Source organism: Thrips palmi, unplaced genomic scaffold (genome assembly GCF_012932325.1).
Source record: "Thrips palmi isolate BJ-2018 unplaced genomic scaffold, TpBJ-2018v1 HiC_scaffold_12, whole genome shotgun sequence".
Lineage (NCBI taxonomy): Eukaryota > Metazoa > Arthropoda > Insecta > Thysanoptera > Thripidae > Thrips > Thrips palmi.
In genome coordinates this window covers 6,824,756-6,846,636 of record NW_023144623.1, presented here as the reverse complement: position 1 = coordinate 6,846,636, position 21,881 = coordinate 6,824,756, and the positions used below count along the sequence as shown (strand labels likewise).

Here is a 21,881-nt window from a genome sequence, read left to right as displayed (position 1 = left end):
CCACACAACCCCCTCATCATTGTGACGAATCAAGCGCAAGAAAAACAAAGACAAAAACACCAACACACATTCCGAATACAGTTCGGTGTCCGCGGGCGCTGAGAGCGCTGCGTGGTCTAGCCCTTAATGGTAATGGCAATGCGAGGTAGGCAGCCCTCTGTCGCTCCACACAGGCGCGGCCGCCGGGTTGCCTACCGCCCGTCTCGCGGGCGCTCCGCTCAGCTCGACTCGGCACACAGCCGTTCCAGTGGTTCCTCCAGTGGATCCAGTGGTTCCTCCAGTGGTTCCAGTCCAGCATGTTGACCGGACCGCAAAGGACCGAGGAAGGACCCTCCTCGGGCGACCCTGCTCCTCCACTTTGTCAGATTAAAAGATTAAACGCGCCTATGAGGAGGGGAGCCCTATAGGGCGTTCTGCCTGCAGGCCCGCCTAGGCCCGCCTCCCCGGTCCCTGCTGACGCTGCTGACTCGGCCGTCTCTCCGCGCCACGAATGCCCCCCCCCCCGGCCCCACAACACACAGCACAGACTCCGGTCTGCAGGGTCGCTTCCGCTTCCGTCTGAGGCAGGCAAAAAGCATAAAGCGCACAAACAGACAGACAGGTAGACAGACGGACAGACAGACAGACAGACAGACAGACAGGCAGACAGACAGGCAGGCAGACAGACAGACAGACAGACGGCCAGTGCGTTTCAGGTTCCAGGGGACAGTCGGGCGGAAAGGAGCGCTAAAACGTAATAATATTAGTCGGAATGCCGCGCCGCCCCACGTCGGCCGCGTCTCGCGTGTGTCCGTCCATTTTTCAAAGCTAGGGCTCCCTCGCGGGATATCGCGCTGCTCTTCGGGCCCTTCGCAGCCCTTTGCTTGTCGAGCGGGATGTTCAGGGCACTGCCAAGCCATGCGCGAGGGAGGGGGAGGGGGAAAGGGGGGGGCCTCGGCTGACAAATGAAGACAGCAGCATTCCCCCGGCCCGGCCCGGCCCGGCCAGCCCAGCCCAGCAGCGCTCGGCCCAGCGCTCGGCCCAGCCAGCGCCCGCCTGGCAAGTCTCACGTCTCACCCACACGAGTCGCCCTGAAAAAATAATGCCGCATCTCTTATTTAGGCTCGCTTTCAAAAATGGTGATGTGCAGCGCGGCGGCGGCGGGGACGGACGGACGGACGGACGGACGGGCGGACGTGCGATCGGGCCGCGCGGGGCGGGGCGACGTGTGTGCCTGCCGTGTCGCTCTGTTTCTCCTCCAGCCGCGTGCCGGGTAGGTACACTGTGGTGCAGTAACTTACCGGAAAGGCGTGCGAGATCGTTAGACAAGGATTGTTCAAAGATATAGTGTGAGCGACGAGCAGTAAGAGCGCGTTAAACGCAGTGCTGCCGAAAAATGGTGATTGGTCAAAAGAAAGATGGCTGACGTAAGCCAATTCCAAATGAATGAAAAAGAAAACTTTCTTCTAGTGTAAGGTGGGGGAAAGGGGGGGCGGATTCACTGCAGACCGACCAGACAGACACCGCCACGCGGCCATAGCAGCCGTCATGTGCTCTGCGCCGCGCCGCGCCACGCTCCAAAACTTTTTCCAAACCAAACTTTTCCACAAGGCCAATGTGTTGCTCCGGCCTAACTGTGCAGACACACTTCTGCACCGGAGTGTACAGTGTGCAGCCGAACCGTGGCACAGCGGGCTGGATGACCGGCGCCGGCGGCCAAAACTCTAGACGCGTTTTGAGCTCCAGAGTCGCTAAACGGGACTCGAACCGAGCGTATGACCCCTCCAATGGATTCCTCGTTCGGAGAGCAATCCATTGGTGGGGTCCACGTTCGGTTCGAGTCCCGTTTAGGGACTCTAGAGTTGGAAACGCGTCCGAGAGTTGGACCGCCTCCACCGATCTTCTCGCAAATCCACTGCGTGGCCGTCATGTACTGCGCGTCGTCCGGCGTGACGGGCGGACGGAAAAACTCGGCCGATGGCTGTGAGTAATTGCAAGCCGAGCAAGAAGTCATCTTCGATTCGGTTTCATTCCGCCGCGGGGCTGCGAGCTGATTGGGGGAGGCCGTCGTCAGAGTCAGGAGGAGGATGAGGGGGGAAAGAGAGAGAGAAGGCAGCGCGCAGCCAGCGCAGCATGTCGCCGACCAAAAGTCGACGCAAATCCCATTCCGAGATCCCGAGTCGCCCGAGTCGCACGAAGTCGCGCGGAGAGCACGAGCGAAGAGCACTGCTCTCACGTCGACACACTGTTGCGCATCATTTCCACATCGCGCGTTTGTTCCCGAGTGGCGCGTGCAGGGTGGAGGGGGGTGACCCACAATCCCTCTTTACTTTCCGCTCCAATCCGTCATGCATTTTCAATCTCAATATTCACCGGCACGGCGTGCTCGGCCCAGCTCGGCGCCCCACAGTGGGCCAGAAGACCGGTGGAGGCGGCCAAAACTCCAGACGCGTTTTTCAGCCCCAGGGTCGCTAAAAAGGACTCGAACCGAACGTGTGACCCCACCAGTGGATTCCTCGTTCGAAGAGCAATCCATTGGTGGGGTCACGCGTTCGGTTCGAGTCCCATTCAGCGACTCTGGAGCCCAAAACGCGTCTAGAGTTTCGGCCGCCGCCAGCGGTCTTCTGGCCCACTGTGCGCCCCGATCCCCACTTGGCTCCGTGCTGCACCACTTCAACACATGTCCGCGGTGGTCGCGGTGGTCGCGGGGGGAAAGCCCTCGCTCGCTAACGACCGAGTCCGGGGTTCGAACGAACGGCAGATTAATCCCAGTCAGAAACTCATCGGTACAACGGCCGAATAACGAGTCGGCGTCCATCCGGCCGCGCTCATTTTTCTCCCGACCGAACGGACGGACAGTGTCGGTCCACTCGTTTGTTTTTATTTTAGAAGAAAAACTCGTTTGAAACGACCGACAAATCCGACTGCGGCGCGCTTTGCACGCTCTAACTGGAGCGTGCCTGGCTTTGCGTTCGCCGCGGCGAGCGTGCCGAGCACACTGCGATACACAGCGCCCGCGGCCAACATCACGTTCAAGCTGGGGCGTACAATGCAAACCTTGAGACGAACATAGTCTTTGCCACCAAGAACGGCGGCACTCGCGCAATGCTCTCACGCACCACCACCGCCACGCCCCTCGCAGCCTCGCAACACCGTACCCCTTCTCGAACGACACATGTTTCTGTCACCGCCCCCTCCCCCTCCCCTCCCCCGCCGTGAAGGCCTCCTCATAATCGTTGCCAGCTGCTGGCGCATTGTCGCGGGGGAGCGGAGGGGAGGGGGAGGAAGGCGTTGGTATTCTTGGCGACGCGGCGCGTCAAAATAATCATTAGATATTCGACACGGCGCGGCGCGGCGCAGAGGACGAAAAAGTTGGACTTTGGCTCGGCGCCCCCTCCCCCTCCCCCTCGCCAAGCCTTGTCCGGCGCAGGCAGAGGGCCAGGACCTCCTCGAGCGTCGGCCAGCCTCGGCCAGGTCAGGGAATCTGGCCCCGGGGAACAATTGAGCCATCAAGGCGAATGGGTTGCTTCCGGTCCGGAGTGCAGTACTCGCCAGCGCGCCACTCTGTCCGCTCCGTCGCGCCACTGCCGCCACTCTCACGACGAAAAGAGAGAGGGAAAAAAGGCACTAACGAAGAAACAACCGCACGACCTACATTGGAGCTGCCCGCCGTTTAACGGGGAAAAAAAGCTTTTACAGTGTGCGCATTTTCTCCTCCTAACTTGAATCGACACGCCGCGTCGCCTTCTCGGAAAGTTAGCCAAAGGGGCAAGTGGAAAAAGAGGGGGAGGGGGCTTGTCGACTTAAAGAGTCGAGTGGCCGGGGGGCAAAGTCTGGGGCGGGTGTCTTCAAACAGGCGCCGGTACTGCTAGTCTGGTAGTACTGCCGAGGACTCGGCGACTCGGGGTGGAATTACACCGGCTACTACACCCTACTCCCCACAGTGGGCCAGAAGACCGGCGCCGGCGGCCGAAACTCTAGACGCGTTTTGAGCTCCAGAGTCGCTAAACAGGACTCGAAGGGAGCGTGTGACCCCACCAATGGATTCCTCGTTCGGAGAGCAATCCATTGGTGGGGTCACACGTTTCGGTTCGAGTCCTGGTAAGCGACTGCAGTGGGGCTGCATGTGGGGCTCAAAACGCGTCCGGCCTTCTGGGCCACTGTGTCCCCCCCCCCTCTTTGTCCAACTCCAGCCCCGCCCCTCTCAGAGGCGACGCGCGGCCGGCGCTGGGGCAAATTGTCTTGCAAATTATATCCCCGAAATGAAAAGAGTCCAAGCGGGATTAGGTCGACCGGCCGCACCGCCCCGAGCGGCAACGCGGCCACGCGGCCACCGTGGCAGGGGACGGCGTACGTTCCAGAAAGAGAAACAGGAAAAGAAAAAAGGTTTTTGACGCGAGTGTCGAACCATGAACCGCTGACCCGACTTCAACTACTTTGCGATTCATGTTGCGTATGTACCCCAGAAAAACTGGTTCATGTAAATTTACGCTTTCACCATTATTGTTCAAGAACCCATATAAAAGTAATTCAGCCGGGATGAAAAAAAAAGAAGAGTTCTTTAACTGGGACAATTATGGTAAATTCTACCTCACTCTCTTTTTGTGAGCGTGTAGGAGGGAGGGCGGCCTCAGGGTTGAGAGCGCGCGGAGGGGCGCGGAGGGGCGCGGAGGGTGTGGGGGGGCGGCCTGCAGAGGTCACTCCGATGGACAGGGCGGTCCGGGCCGGGTCCTGTTACCCGCAGCATAGCGGCACAGCGGGGGTGCGAGAATAGGAAAATAATAAAAAGGAAAATGGATGAATGGAAGAGGCGGGCGAGTAACTTTGGTGAAAGGGGAACGGATAAGGTGAGAAAGTTGGGGGTGTGAGGGAGAGGAGGGGATGCTGCTGGACCACACGAGGAGAATCTCTCCTCGTCCTCTCCCGTTCCGTTTTTTTTTAGAGTACATCCCAAGTTTGGGCTCTCAGCGCCGGCGGCACCCCTGTCCGACGCCATACTCGTCATCCGCCCCAGGACATGCTGGAAGAGTGAAATCGAATCAGGTACACGGACCAGGGCCCAGGGCAGGGCCAAGGGCAGGGCCCAGGGAGGGGGAAGGGGCAGCCCAGCGAATAGTTTCGGTCCACGGCTCCGCTACGTGCCCAAGTCCCCCAAGTCCGCGGCGAGCTGCAAGTCCCCGGCCGCGCGCACACACACACACACACACCGGCCAGCAAACAGTCGGCCTTAAATTCCATTTTGGAGTGGAAACTTTTTAATTAATTGCTCGCGCGTTCCCATGCCCCGGCAGCCCCGGCAGCCCCCGCTTGTTTGAAAAAGAAGAAGGGAGAGTCGCTGACCTGGCGCAACCCCGGGCCGGGCCGGGCTCGGCTAGGCCCCCGCCACGCCACGCCACGCCACGCCACGCCACGCCACGCCACTGCTAGGCCGGGAGAGGGCATCCATCAAAAGCCTGCTGCGCCCGGGTCAAGAGACACCCCCAAAGAGCAGGAGAAACGACGCGATGGCATTTGTGAAAAACAAAAAAAAAATGGTCGGCTGCGCAGCGCGCATTGTCTCCTGCTTTAGGAGGGCCTTCCTAGAGATGTGCGAACATGTTCGGCTCCGAACGAACACGAACGAACCGAACACATAATTAGTTCGATCGGTAATGAACATTTAGTGCTCGGACACGAAATGTTCGTAAAATTATTGTAAGGTGCGTTCGAGATTGAACAACGACCCGATACACTACACTGATACGTTTAAACAAGCAGCGCAGAACCGGGATTCTATGCATGTCGCTCGACAAGTTTCGGTCCCTTCTAAAAATTATAATGATAAAGACAATCATAGCGATTATTTTGCGGAAGCATATGAGAACTGAAATGAACCAATATTTACATTTTAATCCACATTGTAGTATTTCTTGTTAAGAGGACTGTTCGAGCCTTGATCGTTCGGATTCAAACAACATTGTGTTCGGTTCGGTTCGTTCGAAAAAAATAGTGACGTGTTCGGTTCGGTTCGGTTCGAATTAAGTTTTAAATTTCCTGTTCGTGTTCGTTCGGATTCAAACACAGCCTGTTCGCACATCTCTAGGCCTTCCCTTTGTTGTGTACTAGGCTATGGCGACCCCCCCCCCCCCGCACAGGGGCAAGGACCAAGGTATACGAAGCGCGTGGCTTTCCAGGAGGGTACCTCCCATCCGGCCGTGCGGCGCCGCGAACTTGGAACTTGGAACCCCGTCGTGCATCGCCAGCATGGCACTCATTGCGTGATTTCGTAGTGTGCGTGCGTCACGGTGACACGACTGGGCCGTGCCGTGCCGCGCCAAGCTGCTCTCCATCTAAATCCTGGCCGCACGATAATGCGTCTCGGATTAGGGTTTGGGTCGGGTGGCTGCGGGCGACCTGTCTGTCCGTCTGTCTGTCCGTTCGCCCCATTTCGGGATGGCATTGTTTGCATCCCTTGCATGCGGACTGGCGTGGCCTGGCGTGGCCCGCGCACCACCAACACGACCAACACGACGGCGCTGCGATCGCTCTGTGTTTGCACGCGTGTTGTGCTGTGCCGTGCGGCCCGGCCTCGCCTCCCGCCTCCCGCACCCCGCACCCCGGTCACCTATCGCTATAGCCGCGCTGCCAGCCACTTGGCAATACGAGCACGACGCCCGTCTCTCTCGCTCCCGTGAGCCGCGGCGGAGTGCGAGAGAGACGGGGGATGAATGTCAACGTGATGGTGGGAAGCGGATAGACCAGCGGTTCCCAACTTTTTTTCGGTTCGGGACCCCAAATTTGTAGCCAAAAATTTCCGCGACCCTCAGGAAAAATTTCACGACCCCACGCGACTCGTACTTTAGCAGTATTGCCGCAAAGTTGATCAAAACGGTCAGAAATGTCTTTGAAAAATCGTGTTTTGGGCCGACTTTAAGCAGCCACTGCGTCTGATCCGAGGCGGTATCTTGTCCTCCCTCAACTGGCAATTGGTCTTTGGACCTTCCTTAAGCATGCCTTTGTTACGGAGTGCGATTATCTGCCTTAGTTTGGGAGCAGTATCGCCGCAAAGTTGATCAAAACGAGTGGTTATGCTCTCGGCCTGGAGAAATGCCTTTTCCGCCTGGAGCAATGCTCTAGGCCGGACAAACACCTCGACCCCAGGCGCCAAGCCGCGACCCCAAGGGTGAGAACCGCCGGTCTGGCTCCAGCCGGCCTGCCTGCCCATGACGTGCACTGCCGGCGAACCGCGAGTCGCGCAGCTCCAGACCACCGAGACCCTCGTAAAGTTGGCAGCATCTGGCTGGCGGCGCGTCGCGGTGCCGTCGATGTCGACGTCCTCATGCCCGCCCCGCCATCGCCGTGCCGCGCCGTGCTGCGCCTTGCCGCGCCGTGGAAGTTCGCCGCGGTGCCACTCGCTCCGGTTTCCCCCGCCTCCGACCACGCCGTCGTCGCCGTCGTCGCCGTGCGTGCGGTCTTCACTCAACCCGAGACGCCGGCGCGGCCACGGCGCCGCCAGGGGGTGGATGGGGTGGAGGGCGTGGCGGCCGTGCGAAACCGCACCGCCAAACCCCCAGGGAGGGAGGGAGGGTTTAACACCTGGGGAGTGTGGACACCCTACACGGTTTCCGGAAATTTGTCACACCTCTTCGGCCGACTTCGTGGCACAGACCTCGTCAAGACGTGCGAAAGGAAGGTCCAAAGACCACCGCCCCGCGGAGGAAGTTCGATTAAACCACCCCTTCGATCAACGTCCCAATTTATGTTAGGACCGACAGTGCTCCCTGTAACAGCTTTACACCCAGAAAAAAGGTGTCTTGAATCAAGTCGGGCTGGCCTTGAAACAAGGCTAAATGGGCCTTGATTGCTTCAAGGCCAGAAAAGACTTGTATTAAGTCAGATATTGCCTTGTTTCGTCTTGTCGTGGGTCAAGTCATTTCGGACTTAAAACAAGTCCACGAGAAGCCTGAAACAAGTCATTTTTTGTTGTTTCAGGCACGATGGAGCCTTGATAGCGACACAGTGTTCAAGGTTTTTTAGACTTGAAATTTCTCACATCTGTTCTTAGTCTATCATGGCCTTGTTCCGTTAGGGCTTGTTTCAAGAAATTTGACTTGAAGCAGCCAAGGCTATGGTTGACTTGAATATAGAGCCTGCGGTGAAATACGCGTCTGGGATTATTTCCGGTCGTTAAGCCCTTAAATACCATCACCCGCTAGATCTTGGCCACACAGTAATTGAAATGGCAGACTCTGACGATTCCTTTCAGAAAACGAAAGGAAATATGGCTGAATTAGATGGTCACCACAGAAACGACTTTGGCGCCTTGTCACCGCCCGACGTGGTTCCGCCAGCTGCCGCGAGAGCGCGCTGCGCGCGTTGTGCTGCCGTCCGCTCGCGGGGCCAGCCCCGGTCGCCACTTAGGGTAGTTGGGAAGTAGGGCCGCGCAAGGACGGGGTGTGACAGGTCCCCCTCGCATCGGTTCTGTCGTGACATGATGAACATGTTTCTGGGAATCAGCAGCAAGAATTTCGGTTCAAATCTAGCGCGGACTTGTTTTCAACCAGTCTTGAAACAAGTAGGAGTGACTTGAATCAAGCCTAAATTTCAAGTCAAAAAAATCAAGTCTTTTACTAAACTTGAGTTAAGAAACCATTTTTCTGGGTGTAAACCCCGAGAGTTTGGACAGCTTAACAGTGTGCCAACCACAGACTATGAAGGCTAAACCACCCAGGACGTGGACGCGGAGTTGTTGTTTGGGGGTGAGGTGGGCGCCGGGCGCGCTGGTGACCAGGATCTGCAGCAGCCAACTGTGCAGAGTTGTTTGTTTGACACCGTCTCTGTAGAGTGTATGTACACTGTAGCGCTTCGCGGCTCCGTCGTCGAGGAGTCCGCGGACCGCGGGACGTTCCAGGGTTCCACTACACTGTTGTGTTCATTTATTTTTAACGCTTTTCCTAAGTTTGTGACTGCGTCGCGAGCCCTTTCACTCCGCCTCGCCCACGACGCCGCCGCCCCGCCCCGCCCTGCCCCGCCCCGCCCCGCCGTCCCCCGCACGGCCAACTTGGCCCGTCTCTTTCTTTTCCCAACAGGCAAGGACAAACAATTGACGGCGAAGTACATCGTTTGTACGACCTCTTTTTGTACGACCTGCCCAATTCTGTCCCGACCTCGGCGGACGAAAATTTTTTGTACGACCTCGTTTTGTCCGACCTCATTTTTTGTCCGACCTCCGTTTTGTCCGACCTGTGTACACCGAGGCCGTGTCCACACACCCGAGTGCACCGTGTACACCCGTGTGCACCGACAACGTGTAAACGCGTGTGCACCGGCGCCGTGTACATCCGTGCGCACAGCAACAGTCTAAGGTCCTGCCGGGCCGGGGGAGGCGATTGCTATGCCAGGCCTAGGCTTTTCAAGCAGACTGCTGCCACGCGGCGGGTTGCCTACCTTACGGGCGCACAGCAAGGGTAGGCCTAGGCCAGGCATAGCAATCGCCTCCCCCGGCCCGCCAGCACCTAAGACCTTTGCTGTGTGCCCGGAAGGTAGGCAACCCGCCGCGTGGCAGCAGTCTGCTTGCCTAGCCTAGGCCTGGCATAGCAATCGCCTCCCCCGGCCCGCCAGCACCTAAGACCTTTGCTGTGTGCCCGGAAGGTAGGCAACCCGCCGCGTGGCAGCAGTCTGCTTGAAAAGCCTAGGCCTGGCATAGCAATCGCCTCCCCCGGCCCGGCAGGACCTTAGACTGTTGCTGTGCGCACGGATGTACACGGCGCCGGTGCACACGCGTTTACACGGTGTCGGTGCACACGGGTGTACACGGTGCACTCGGGTGTGTGGACACGGCCTCGGTGTACACAGGTCGGACAAAACGGAGGTCGGACAAAAAATGAGGTCGGACAAAACGAGGTCGTACAAAAAATTTTCGTCCGCCGAGGTCGGGATAGAATCGGGCAGGTCGTACAAAAAGAGGTCGTACAAACGATATACACCCCGCCCCGCCACGCCCTGTCACTCACACACGCACACACACGCACGCACACGCTCACGTGCGCACACACACTCCGAAAGGGGGTCCCGTCGGGGGTTCGCCCTAGCCGCCCTGGCCGCGACGTCATATTGGACTCCGATCACGCGCTCGCGATCGAGATGTGAGCCAGATTTCGATTCCGGCAAAGTGCGTCTGTGTGCCGTGCGTCAGTGTGTGTGTGCGTGTGACGGCGGCAGAGTGTGAGTGCGCCTGACACGGTGGTCGAGCACGGGACGCCGTTGTAGGATTATGGAACGGTGGAGGAAGGAGAAGGACGGATCGGCGCAGAAAGGTGTGCGAAGGGTGGCGGACAATACAACACGAAAAGGGGGAGGGGAGGGGGAGGTCCTATTACTGTGCCGCAAACGCGCAGAGAGGCGGCGGGGCGGCGGGGCGGCGAGGCACAGAGACGGAGATTTCATCTCGCGACTGAATGGGGTTCCATCGCGGGTTCCTGAGCGTTCCGAGGGTTCCGAGGGTTCCAGCACAGCGGCGGCCGTCCCCGCGGCCCGACTCGCGACTCGGGCTCGTGAAACTCGCCAGTGACATGTCACCGACGTCGAGGCGCGCTGCCAGGGCTTCCCGGAGAAGGCCCACCCACAGTGTAGGCCCCACACCGCCCCGCGCAAATGCGCCTCAAAAGCACAGCGGCTGCGCGCCGACCCGATTCGGGCTCAGCGTTCGGAAAGAGACAGAGAGATATAAAGAGAGAGAGGCCAGTTCTGCCAGTTTTGTCGCGCCGTCTCTCTCGCGTTCGTGCGTGACGCCCCGCGAGTGCGAGAGAGACAGCGCGACGAAAGCACTCGCCGTCGGGATAACCGGGATAACGAGGTCCAATCGGAGCCACTTGACGGCGACCTGCCCCCCGTTCCGCCCCGTTCCGCCACGCGCGGCGGACCCAAATTATCGCTTCACTGCTACGCGCTGCTACGCCGAATCCCCCCCCCCCAAACTCCTCCCCGCCATCGTCATCGTCGTCATCGTCGTGGAGAGTCCCGGCCGCCGAGCACGGCGACAGCCTCCCTGCTGACAGAATAAACACTCGCGCCACCTGCGAAATCAGAGCGGCGGGGAGCGGCAGCGTAGTGACTGGAGAGACTGGAGAGGGGTGGGGGGTCGGCGTGGCGACGCTCACCTGAGACGCGACGGGTGTCCCTCCCTATCTGCCGCTGCCTTGTCACAGGACAACTCCCGGACGAGTGCTGCGCGTGCTGCGCCACAGCGACGACGACCAACAACAACAACACCGCAGCGCCAACAACAACAATGACAACAACAGACGACAATAACAACAACACTCGTGAGCACTCGTCGCGCGACGCCAGCCACGGCCCTGGGTGCGTGCGTTCACGACACCGCCCCGAGTGGAACTGAGGAGCGCGGCACTGCGCGCGATCGGGGTGGAGCGGCGGAGAGGGGGGGGGGTGAAGGGGGAGGGGAGGTTGTATGAGGGCCTGGTCGGGAGCCTGGGGGCTGGCAGGGCTGGCAGGGCTGGCAGGCAGGCCGTCCCGTCCGCGGCCGTCCGCCCACGCCGCAGAGGGAGAGAGAGAGAGAGAGGGAGAGGGCCCAGGGAGAGCGCCCCGTTGCTAGGCTACAGCTGCTCCTGCGCCTCCCCCCACCCCCCACCGCCAGCACGCGGGCCGCGGGCCGTGGAGCACCCCCCTCGCCATAACCCAGAGAGGGCTGCGTTTGAATGTCGCGCCGTGTAGTGTGTGCGCGCGCGTGTGTGTGTGTGTGTGTGTGTGTGTGTGTGTGTCATAAGTCTTGCTGCTGCCTTCCTCACCTTGCTCCTGGGAGAGACGCGCGCGGCGGGGGCGCGGCGCACTAGTCGCAGGCCAGGCATCGGCCGGTCGGTCCAGCGGTCAGTCCAAGCTGCCCGTCAAAACAAAAATCCTTTTTGTCGTTCTGATTTTAACTTTCTCAGCCTGGCAGGATCGTCCTGACATTTCTTTTCACGCAGAACGCGGTGGCGCGACGACGGCTGGGTCGACGAAAAAGTGTCGAAACTCCGATAGGGCGCTCGCTGAATGAACGGCCGGTAAGGCTTGCTTGAGCCAACAGTGTTGCGAGTTTCCTGCCTCCCGGGCCCCGCTGGTGCTGCTCGCGCTGCTGCCTGCCACCGGCAGCACGGGCAGGGCCATGCGCAGGGCGGAGCAGGGCGAGCAAGGCGAGCAAGGCGAGCAAGGCGAGCAAGGCACAGCAAGGCGGCCCTATATTTCATTAGCTTCCGCCGCCGCGTTCGTATGGCGCGCTACGGCGGGGGGGAAGTTTATGCCCAAAATCTCATTATGTTCTCCTAAACGGGTCACCCCTTCATTTTTCCTTGTTTCATGGCTGCGCTAAAAGCTACAGAGTACACGCTGTATACCCTGGTGTACCCCGCGGCCGACGACGACGGAGCTCTGCGCGAGGGGCTCTGTGCTCGGTGTGCGCGGCTCCGACGTTTTGCGGGGGGGGGGGCTGATCACCGTCACAACAAGTCGGACTCGAAGCCGGACTCGCTCGTTGAAGTCCTTGTTGGCGAACTCGCAGACTCACCTGGGTGAGTCGCCGCGGCAAAGCAGGCGACAAGGACGCTGCGCTGCCGCTCGTTTCGCTCGTTTCTTTCCTTTCACTCGTTTCACTCGTTTCACTCGTTTCGCTCGCGCGGTTTATTACGCCGCCCCGTTTTCGTCTCCCGCCATTCCGTTTTCGCGGCGAAAATACGCAAACGTGGTGCGAATACACAGCGGCCGCGGCGCCACGGCCACGGTTTGCGGGATTAGAAATAATTCGGGGCGTCGCTCGGTGCTGCTTAGCCTTAGCCTTGGTCGCCGCGGCCAAGGCAGGCAGGCCAAGGCACCGCGGTGCAGCAGCGCAGCGCGCGGAGGCCGCCTGCGGGAGGCAGTGTAGGCAACCCACAGCGCTCGGCTGCACGCGCGTTGCCTACCCGGCCGTCCGCGGGCGCTCTCGCGCGACAGCAAGTTTCCCTCGGAACGCGTGCAGCGCGCAGCGAACGGACGGGAAGCGAAAGAGAGACAACAACAAGGAGAGGAAGAAAACAAAAATGAAAAGAAAAAACAATAAAAAGGAGAACACGTCCGTGTCCGTGCTCTGGGCCAGGCTCTGGGCCAGGCTCTGGCTCTGTGCGCCACAACACCTTGCGCGCCTTGCGCCGGACAGACAGCTCTCACCGCCATTCTTCTGGACCCCTTCTCGCCCACTCGCCACTCCGCCGCGCCGCGCCGCGCCACCACGCCCTCGGTCACAGTTAGTTGGATCTCCCCCTGCAGACCTCCAAGCAGCACCCCGCCTCCTGCCCGCCCGCCTGACGGGGGTCGGGGCCTATGACTCCCAATTTCCGGGACGATGTCATCCGTTTTCCTTTTATCTAACCTCCCGCTCCGCCCGCCCCCCTTCCCTTGTATTCCCTCTGAAAGCTCTTACTTTCTTTTTTCCCTCGTCCGGCCCCGGCAGCCGCCAGAGGCCCCATCAGACGACGCGTTAGACAGAGCGACGTGGCGCCAATTTCTTGACAGCTCTCCCGCTCCGGTTGAAAACACGGCCAAAGAAATGAGCGAGCGATGATCCCGAGGCGGTGGCGGCAAAGGGAGGGGGAGGGGAGGGTTATCGCGGGGTGAGGCGAAGTGCCGAGTTGATCCGGGATCGAACCCCTCCTGCAGCCGCCACTGCCAACGCTTTCACTCCCGAGTTCCAGGTTCCAGGTTCCAGGTTTGAGGTTCCAGGTTCCACTCTCCGGGACGCCTCCGACGGTCCACTGTGTACGGTAGGGAAGGCTTCACGTCCAGAGTGCACTTGGCCGCTTGGCCGGGGCTCGGCGTTCATTTCGCTGGCATAACTCCACTCCTCGTCGCTCGCGCGCAAGCGTGACTCTGGCTGCTCCCTCCCCCCCACCTCTCTCCTGCGAAAGGCGTGCCCGGGCGGTAATGGTCCCCCGCGGGTGGCCGCCACAACTGGGCGTGGCGGGGCGTTGAGCCGGGTGGCGGGCGTGGCGGGGCGTGGCGGGCGTGGCGGGGCGTGGCGGGGCGTGCGGGTCGTGGCGGGGTGGCGGGTCGTGGCGGGGCGTGTTGCGGGGCGTGGCGGGGCGTGGCGGGGCGTGGCGGGGCGTGGCGGGGCGTGGCGGGGCGTGGCGGGGCGTGGCGGGGCCGTGGCGGGGCGTGGCGGGGCGTGGCGGGCCGTAGCGGGGCCTCCCCAGAGGCCCATAGCCGCGGCCCCCTCGGCGACCTCCGGTCCGGGCGGGGCCCAAGCCATGGCCAAGCAGACGGCCTGAACGGACTGGGCGGAGGCCGGCGTGGCGGCGTGGCGGGGCGCTCCAAGTGGCCTGGCGTGGTGGCGCTCGTCCCCCGGCCGGGTACCTCGCGCGGCCCGCCAGCCACCCTGAAACATTGATACTTCCATCTAACTTGACGCCCCGCCCCGCCCGCCCGAGCCATCCGTGCGCCGCCCGCCCTTATTTGCAGACTGCAGTGCATCATTTAGCCGCCGGCCGCGCTGCCGCCGCGCTGCCGAGAGTTCCTAAAGTGAGCCGGACGGCGGCCAACGCCATTACCTGCACCTCCTCGCTGCCGGCCGTATTCATGGACTGAGGTGCCCCGCCGTAACGCGCGCAATCAAATTCCGTGTCACCGCGCGCGCGCGCGTGCGTGCGTGTGTGTGCGTGCGTCTTTGTGAGTGTTGCGGCGTGTGTGTGTGTGACCTGTTGAGGTGAGCCCCCAGACCCCGCAGCCCTCGGGGGGTCCGTGGTGCCCCGCGTGACGGTGACCTCGCCCCCTTCTGCCCCCCTGCCAGGGGCAGCCAGGGGCTCACCAGCCCCACCTGTTGCACGGGGAGGGGAGGGGAAGGGAGAGGGAAGCACCGCAGCGGCAGGAAAAAAGAGGAAGTCTCTTTTGCGGTCCTTGTCACGATGGGGACGACAAAAATAACCGGTCCACGTCAACGAGGCTTGAGTGTTTATTTTTGGCGCGGATCGAACCAATTTGTCATGTTCGACATACATGTTCTTACACACAAACATACACGCGCTCACCCGAAAAAAAAAGTATGGTTTTATGTCCAGAGAGAGATGCTCTTGATGAGATGCAGAGAAGGTAATTGTCTTGATGAAAATGCGCTACGCTTCAGGGCATTGACAAAAAGATTGGCTCCGAGGACGAGGATGCAGCCACTTGCGGGTGCAGGCAGGCACAGTGGCTTGAGGCTTCATGTGAGGAGTGTCTGCTGCAGGCTGCGACCTACGCGCCGCGGGAAGACTGCAGCTGGTCCTTCTGGCGGCGTGATAGCAGCGCCACCTTCTGGGCGCGCTGCACCACCTCGGGGCAGCCCTTGCGCCGCACCATGCGGCAGTCCTGGAAGAAGCCCTCGTTGCGGGGGAAGCCGTGGCTGTTGTCGGGGTAGGTCACCAGGCCTGCCAACGGACCAACGCGTTAAGGACACCACGCTCCAGCCTGGCCTTCCTGCGTGTCTCTCGCGCTGCAGGGGCGCGGAGGTTAGGTTAGGTTAGGTGCACCACACGAGTCGCTCACCCAGGCCCCAGATGCGGCCGCCCCGGAACTCCCCTTCGAACTTCATGCCGTCGGCCCTCCAGAAGACGCCGTGGCCGTGGAACCAGCCCTGCATCAGCTCGCCCTCGTACCTGCCGACAGAGGGCTGTCTTCTGTCTCTGTCGCACTCACGGCGCGTCGCCTGTGGCAGGAGAGACTCTTACTTGGCGCCGTCCGGGAAGATCATGACGCCGATGCCGGAGCACATGCCGTCCTTGAAGCCGCCGTCGTAGCGCGTGCCGTCGGGCAGGGCGAGGCGCCCCGGCCCGTGCTTGAGGCCGCGGTCGTTCCAGCCGCCCGCGTACCGGGAGCCGTCGGCGTAGCGGTGCGCCCCGGACCGCGCCACCCCTGCGTCAGTCCGCGTCAGTCCGCGTCAGTCCGCGTCAGTCCGCCACTCAGCAAGCGTGCCGTCCCTCTCGCACCCGCACCGAACCGGACGCAAGGCGCCGACAGTGCGAGAGAGACAGAGCGACGAAGCACTGCTCGGAATACCTGATTGATACCGGCTCGTCGCGTTACCGACGTACCTTCCTTGTCCATGCCGATGGTCGCCGCCGCAGTCCCCGCAGTCAGACTGAGACTACAGCACGGGGCCCCGGCCAGTCCGCGGCCCCAGGGGCTTCAGGTCGACCGGGGCGGGGCGGGGCGGGGCGGGGGCACGCGCAGGTTTAGCGGCCGTCCATTGGCTGTTGGCGAGTGCGGTCGACAACCTGGGGCTTCTCTCCTCTTCCCTTCGTGCACTGCACTGCCGACGACGCCGACATAACATCCTCCCCTGCCGAGAAACTAGAAACCCAGATGGAGCCCTGCAGACTGATTCCAAGCACTGCTTATCACTCTGACTCTCTCGCAACCCCCGCGCAAGTCCCTCAATAGTCAGGGAGAATCTCCTCAGTAGGGAAAATTCAATGTCGTCGAAACCATTTAACCCGGTTCCTCCCCATTTCTTCGGACACTGCGAGTAACTGCGAGCAGAGCAGTCTCAACTGAGGCTTTGGCGCTAAATCCAAGGACGTCCGTGTCCTACGGGTCACCCCCATGAGTGCAGTCTCATCTGCTTTGGCACTTTTGCACTCATGGGGGCGACCCCTGTAGGGGTGCGAGAGAGACGCAGAGAGACGCGGACGCCCTTGGATTTAGCGCCAAAGTCTTATTGGCAGAGCGTGAAACAAACGGCGATCGGCGAGACGAGGCGAAAGAACAACAAAAGGAGGAACGTGTTGTGTTGTGAACAGCGTATGACTTGTTTCATTTGATAGCAGAAGAAAAGTTCCTCGACACCGCCCATGGAAAACATTCCTGAAATTGGAGATTGCCGCCGGTGGTGATGTTCAATGATAGGGAGAGACGGAAAGGCATGGAGCTCCCTGCGCATTTGAGCCGAAACGACTGGGGTCTTCTCTCAAGCGGTGAATTCACCGGGCCCCAATAAATGGCTTGTGGGTATTCTGTTTTGAATCAACTTAGTCTTTTCCCCTGACTATGCTCGTTTAATTTTGTTAATGAATCCGTAGTACTAACTTTCATCTCGATGATTCAAGTTCACCCTCATCCCCAGTCCTTTAGGGTACTTATATTTTAACCTTCAAATTTATGAACATTTCTATCTAGGCCACTTATTTGTCGTTTGGCCATGGTTTTTGCTGGGATTGAAATTTCTTTTTATTTTCAATCGATTTATTATCATCTTTTGTATTCTGTGATGTATTTGACTCCTGTTTTCCTATGTGTTCCAGGTTACATTTGCCCTTCCTAACTTGTCGTCTTTGAGTGAAGATTTTTTTCTATCAGTATTTGGATGATGGAATTTGAGTACACTGTTCTTAGGAAAGAGGCAGACATGCATAATAGATGTTGTGGAGGCCTTGTTTGGTGCATCAAGGTATGGTCTCGTAATTTTGCACTTACTCATTTTTCTTATCCTGTATTGGTTAAAGTGTTGGGTCGTTTATAATCTGAATGTCATTTTTTTTGTTTGTTTGTTTTTAAGGATATATGTGGGATTATGTGTGCTGCCCTAACATGGCTACTAATCTTGTATGCCGAGTTTGTGGTCATGGTCGTCATGTTAATCCCCAGTCCTTATCCAGTGTATAGCACAATTAATGGCGTTGTTTTTCAATCACTTGCATTTCTTGCATTTGCATCACATCTTCGCACAATGTTTACAGATCCAGTAAGGGCAATTCTTTTCAACTCAATTCCTAGTGGTTGATTGAATTTAATTTATCTGTGTCCTGTTTTCTAGGGCGCTGTTCCCAAAGGAAATGCTACAAAAGAGATGATACAGCAAATGGGTTTCAGAGAGGGTCAAATGTTTTTCAAATGCCACAAGTGCTGCAGTATCAAACCTGAGAGAGCTCACCATTGTTCTGTATGCCAGAGGTAAAAATTTTCTGGGTTTGTGTTGCTGTGTTTTATTCATGTAATGTTTTCATCAGCCCTATTATCTTCCAGGTGCATTCGTAAAATGGACCATCACTGCCCCTGGGTCAATAATTGTGTTGGTGAAAATAACCAGAAGTATTTTGTCCTCTTCACTGTAAGCCCACATTCATTTTATTTATCTGAAAATTTTATTTCAAAATCTTTATGAGTCTTACTCTAATTTGGTGATGTTGCTTTCAGTTTTACATTGCTTCAATTTCAATCCATGCTCTCTTCCTGTCGGTGAATCAAACTATCACCTGTGTTAAACATGAGTGGAAGGATTGTTCTGTTTACTCTCCACCAGCAACTGTAGTTCTCTTGCTCTTCCTTGTATTTGAGGCCCTACTCTTTGCAATCTTTACCGTCATAATGTTGGCGGCCCAAATGCAGGCTATTTGGAATGATGAAACGGTACGGATCATTTTTGTTTCACCTGTTCAATTAATTTTCTCCCTCCTTATTATTGTATTTACTACCTTGCAAAAGCAGTACATAATTTCATTATTACCTTGTTTCTTCTGTCTCAAGGGCATTGAACAACTGAAAAAGGAAGAAGCACGGTGGGTGAAAAAATCCCGTTGGAAGAGTATTCAAGCTGTTTTCGGACGGTTTTCAATTTCATGGTTCTCCCCATTCACTACTCCTCTTCCTCGAATGAAGCATGAAGGGTTTCTTTACTCCGTGTAACACCATTGATCTTACTTCCAAGACAAATTAAAGTCATGATCATTTTCCCTCCTGCCTATTAGTAAGCTGCCTAGATAACAATAATACAGTCTTAGCAATTATTTTGTTTTTTATGAAAAATTAACTAATGGCTACCTAATTATTTTTCAGGGAGAGTCATTTACGCACAAAATACAGCTATCTGTAAACTCCTTGTCTCTTTCATAAAACACCCCAGAACAAACTCATAACTTTTACTATTGTCTTTCAGATGCCATGACTGAATCATCTTTTTCTTTTTTAAAGTGTGACTGACTTGTTATGTCATTTTCTTGTACGCAATATGTTCAACCCTTTTGTTTAATATTTTCCTTTTGGAGCATTTTTCATTAAGGAAATTTATGATGCCAGGTAAAATAAACTGGGTAAGATTATTACTCATGTTTTGTTGGCCTTGGATATTTTACTTAAAAAAGTTGACACTGTCCATTTTAAGCAGTATGTTGCTGTTAGATTACCTGAATTTAATTTTATCAAATGTTATAACTTGAATGGGTGGTATGAGTATAGTACTGTGCAGGAGCAGTATTACTGTACTTCAAGGTTTAGTAGATCATGCCATTTTATAAATATTGAAAGGTCTTTTTCTTTTCTAATATACTGTTTGTGTTCTTGTTTATTCTGTGAAGAACAGGAATAGGTGATGGAGTTTTAATAAAATTTCTCTTCCCAAATCATGAGGTATTCATTAAGTATTTGAGTGTTAAGTTTAAATATTTTGTCTAAGGATAATTGTATTCCTTTGTCAATAATTGTTAGATATTTTAAGTTAATTTTATTATGAGAATGTGTGCATCAAATGACTGTAAATCTAAGGAATATATCTAGTCCATGTGTGCTGAATGTACTTGTGTGCACATTTGTGCACAGTGCAGTGTTGCATTTGCAGAATGCAAAATATGAAACCTTTTTTGAAACACAAATTAACTGTTGATAGTACCTCTACAGTGCTGCATACAAAGCTAAGACTTGTGAAACGTACCTTGATTATGGACATTTTTGTACAGTCACATAGTGATTCTCCTGATGACTTTTTAGTTTAAATCTTGCTTTGGTGGTGGCAATAGTGTGCGTCTGCACTTGGTTATTTGCGACATACAGTTGTAGTTCATGCGATGCATAATAATTTTTATTTACTAAGTATTTAATGTGAGAAAAGGTCAGTATTTATTAGGCTGCACGCCTCCCAAATGCCATCAAGGCTCTTCATGTAGTCTGTTGTGTATCTTGCTTTGCCAAGTTTAAGGTGACAAGTTGTAAGTAATGTAACATTATGTTCAACAGTCACTTCATGAGGGTTTTCTATTCTTTTCAAAATTATGAATGAAATTTGTTTGAACCATAATTTTGTTTGCTGTTTTCTTCTGTAACTGTCAATTCATGTGTATTGTCTGAAAATCTATGTGCTTTTCTAGGATCACCTGCTGTTAAGGAAGATTTTATCAGTGGCACTTATAGAAATTGATGATTGTTACCCCTGTAGCTTTCTCTCTTATGAAACAGTTGTTCCAGCATTCAATGTTTGTGGCTGTTACATTCCTAAGAAATGTACCTGAATCCTTGTCTGCCCACATTTCCTGCTTGAATTAGATTTATTAAATTTAAATGAAAATAAAATTATAGAAACCTTTCTCTTTTGATTAAAAGCAACTATAGGTATTAAGACAAGTAAGCTCTGACCGTTGCCACAACGGGCTCACGGCACACCGCACACGTGGTGAGCGACGCGGCACACCTCACACAGGACACTAAATGTCCACAGGGAAGAAAAACCACTCCAATTTCTTCAGTAAGGCATATTTTACATGCCCTTGCATCATCCACCTGTTTGGTAACAGATGACTTGGAAGGTACTGCGATACTAGGAGTGGTCAAGCTGCTCTCATTCTCTTCAACACTCGAACAGTTGGCTTCTAAGGAGGAAACTTCCTCAGAAGTGCTGTAAAGCAGAAAAACTAAATCAACAAATAAAATTTGACAAATTTGCAGTAAGTTCAACTGTTGAAGTTAATTGCTTAATTTTCTTAATTTAAAAAAAAAGGGAAAAAAGAAAGATTAGTAGCCAATCTTATAATATATCCACAGACCTAGAACTTGCTGACTGAGGGCACTGTTTAACTACATTTGAAAAATCCTTAGGTATAGCCAGAGCTTTGATTTCCTGCAAGTAAAAGAAACTAATGAATGAGTCATCCATAACAACGGCAATTCGAATTACTACATGTGAGGCTTTTATAGAAATATATTACCTCAGGAGTAAGCGTTGCAGGCCTTTTCCCTAGAACCTCTGCAACGAATTCTCTGCCCTTGGTTTGCAGTAAATATCCACAGTTGGAGAAATACAGCGCATGTTCCCTCCAAGGTTCATCAGTCTCGGCCCAGTCCTTCAGCCCTCCTCCACACTGGAAACAAATTGTCTTGTCTCCAAGTCCTAGCAGATCGAAAGAAAAAAAGGATTAAAGCATTGAAGAGAAATTTGTGTATTTAATAGCGACGGTGTGATACTTCAGTGCGAAAGCTTACCGGTGTAAAAGAAACCAGCATCGGCGAGCTCCTGCGGCCTCAATTTTAATGCACTTGGCCAGCTTTCGAAGGATTCCAATCGGGCCTCTAATGTGATATATGAGGGGTGAGCTGGGCTGTACCTCTTGTGGATACCCAGTTTTTCAAGGGATAGTGCGATGGAACAGTTGTCAGACTTCTGAATGTTGTAAATCCCGCATTCATCAAAGCCAATAGGTTCTGGGACAGGGATTAATTGTACACTCTTTGGGTTTGGAGGCATCTGCAACAAAGATTGAGATAACAGTTAATACAACAGTAAGGGGAATTCGTCGCAGTATACCTCTCCGCAGCCCTCCAAACCAAGCCTTCGCTATCAGAAAGTTGAACTTCAGACAAAATAAAAAGTATGCCAATGCAAAACAACTTGCACTGGAAACAGGATGGGACCAAATGGTGCAAGCTGACGCGGTAATACACCATCCCTGACTTTTGTAAACAAGAAAGCAGGCCAACTATTACCGATGAAGAGCCGGCTTCACGAATCATCTTGACACTTATTCAAAATTCAATTAATCGTCTGCAGACGTGTGCGTCAGATGCGTCGAATCGTTGGTCAACAAACACGCACAGCAACAACAACAACAACAACAACAAGGATAAAAGAATTGTTCTGCGAATAGGCAGTCAGCTGTCAGCTG

General features: G+C 55.5%; 4 protein-coding genes across 6 annotated transcripts in view; 1 reads left to right on the top strand and 3 right to left on the bottom strand.

Annotated features, from left to right (window-relative positions):
- Positions 1–11,241, bottom strand: part of LOC117640584 (arrestin domain-containing protein 4-like) — a 37,667-nt gene extending 26,426 nt beyond the window's left edge. The window contains exon 1 of one of the 2 annotated variants that reach the window (XM_034377165.1): positions 11,118–11,241. The gene's annotated coding sequence lies outside the window, so the exon portion shown is untranslated. The remainder of the gene's footprint in view (positions 1–11,117) is intronic. The other variant, XM_034377164.1, reaches the window with a different exon arrangement.
- Positions 11,242–14,916: 3,675 nt separating this feature from the next.
- LOC117640498 (MORN repeat-containing protein 4 homolog) lies at positions 14,917–16,062 on the bottom strand. The gene is made up of 4 exons (XM_034377017.1): positions 16,050–16,062; positions 15,687–15,870; positions 15,505–15,614; positions 14,917–15,386 (listed from the first exon to the last, which is right to left on the bottom strand). Exons 1-4 carry the CDS (start codon positions 16,060–16,062, stop codon positions 15,214–15,216), a joined length of 480 nt encoding a protein of 159 aa, XP_034232908.1. The 3' UTR covers positions 14,917–15,213.
- A 660-nt stretch (positions 16,063–16,722) lies between these two features.
- LOC117640288 (palmitoyltransferase ZDHHC3) lies at positions 16,723–20,308 on the top strand. 2 transcript variants are annotated; one of them, XR_004587420.1, is made up of 8 exons: positions 16,723–16,961; positions 17,259–17,404; positions 17,513–17,698; positions 17,771–17,907; positions 17,980–18,064; positions 18,151–18,363; positions 18,481–18,700; positions 18,790–20,308. XR_004587420.1 is itself a non-coding variant. In XM_034376656.1 (7 exons), the coding sequence occupies exons 2-7, from the start codon at positions 17,321–17,323 to the stop codon at positions 18,637–18,639; spliced, it is 864 nt and encodes a 287-aa protein (XP_034232547.1). In that variant the 5' UTR covers positions 16,723–16,961; positions 17,259–17,320; the 3' UTR covers positions 18,640–20,308. The 2 variants fall into 2 exon arrangements, 1 of the variants encoding a protein (XP_034232547.1); XM_034376656.1 differs by having other exon boundaries at positions 18,481–20,308.
- LOC117640289 (inhibitor of apoptosis protein-like) lies at positions 20,252–21,853 on the bottom strand. The gene is made up of 5 exons (XM_034376657.1): positions 21,703–21,853; positions 21,202–21,463; positions 20,928–21,109; positions 20,766–20,839; positions 20,252–20,617 (listed from the first exon to the last, which is right to left on the bottom strand). Exons 1-5 carry the CDS (start codon positions 21,727–21,729, stop codon positions 20,338–20,340), a joined length of 825 nt encoding a protein of 274 aa, XP_034232548.1. The 5' UTR covers positions 21,730–21,853; the 3' UTR covers positions 20,252–20,337.
- Positions 21,854–21,881: the final 28 nt, after the last annotated feature.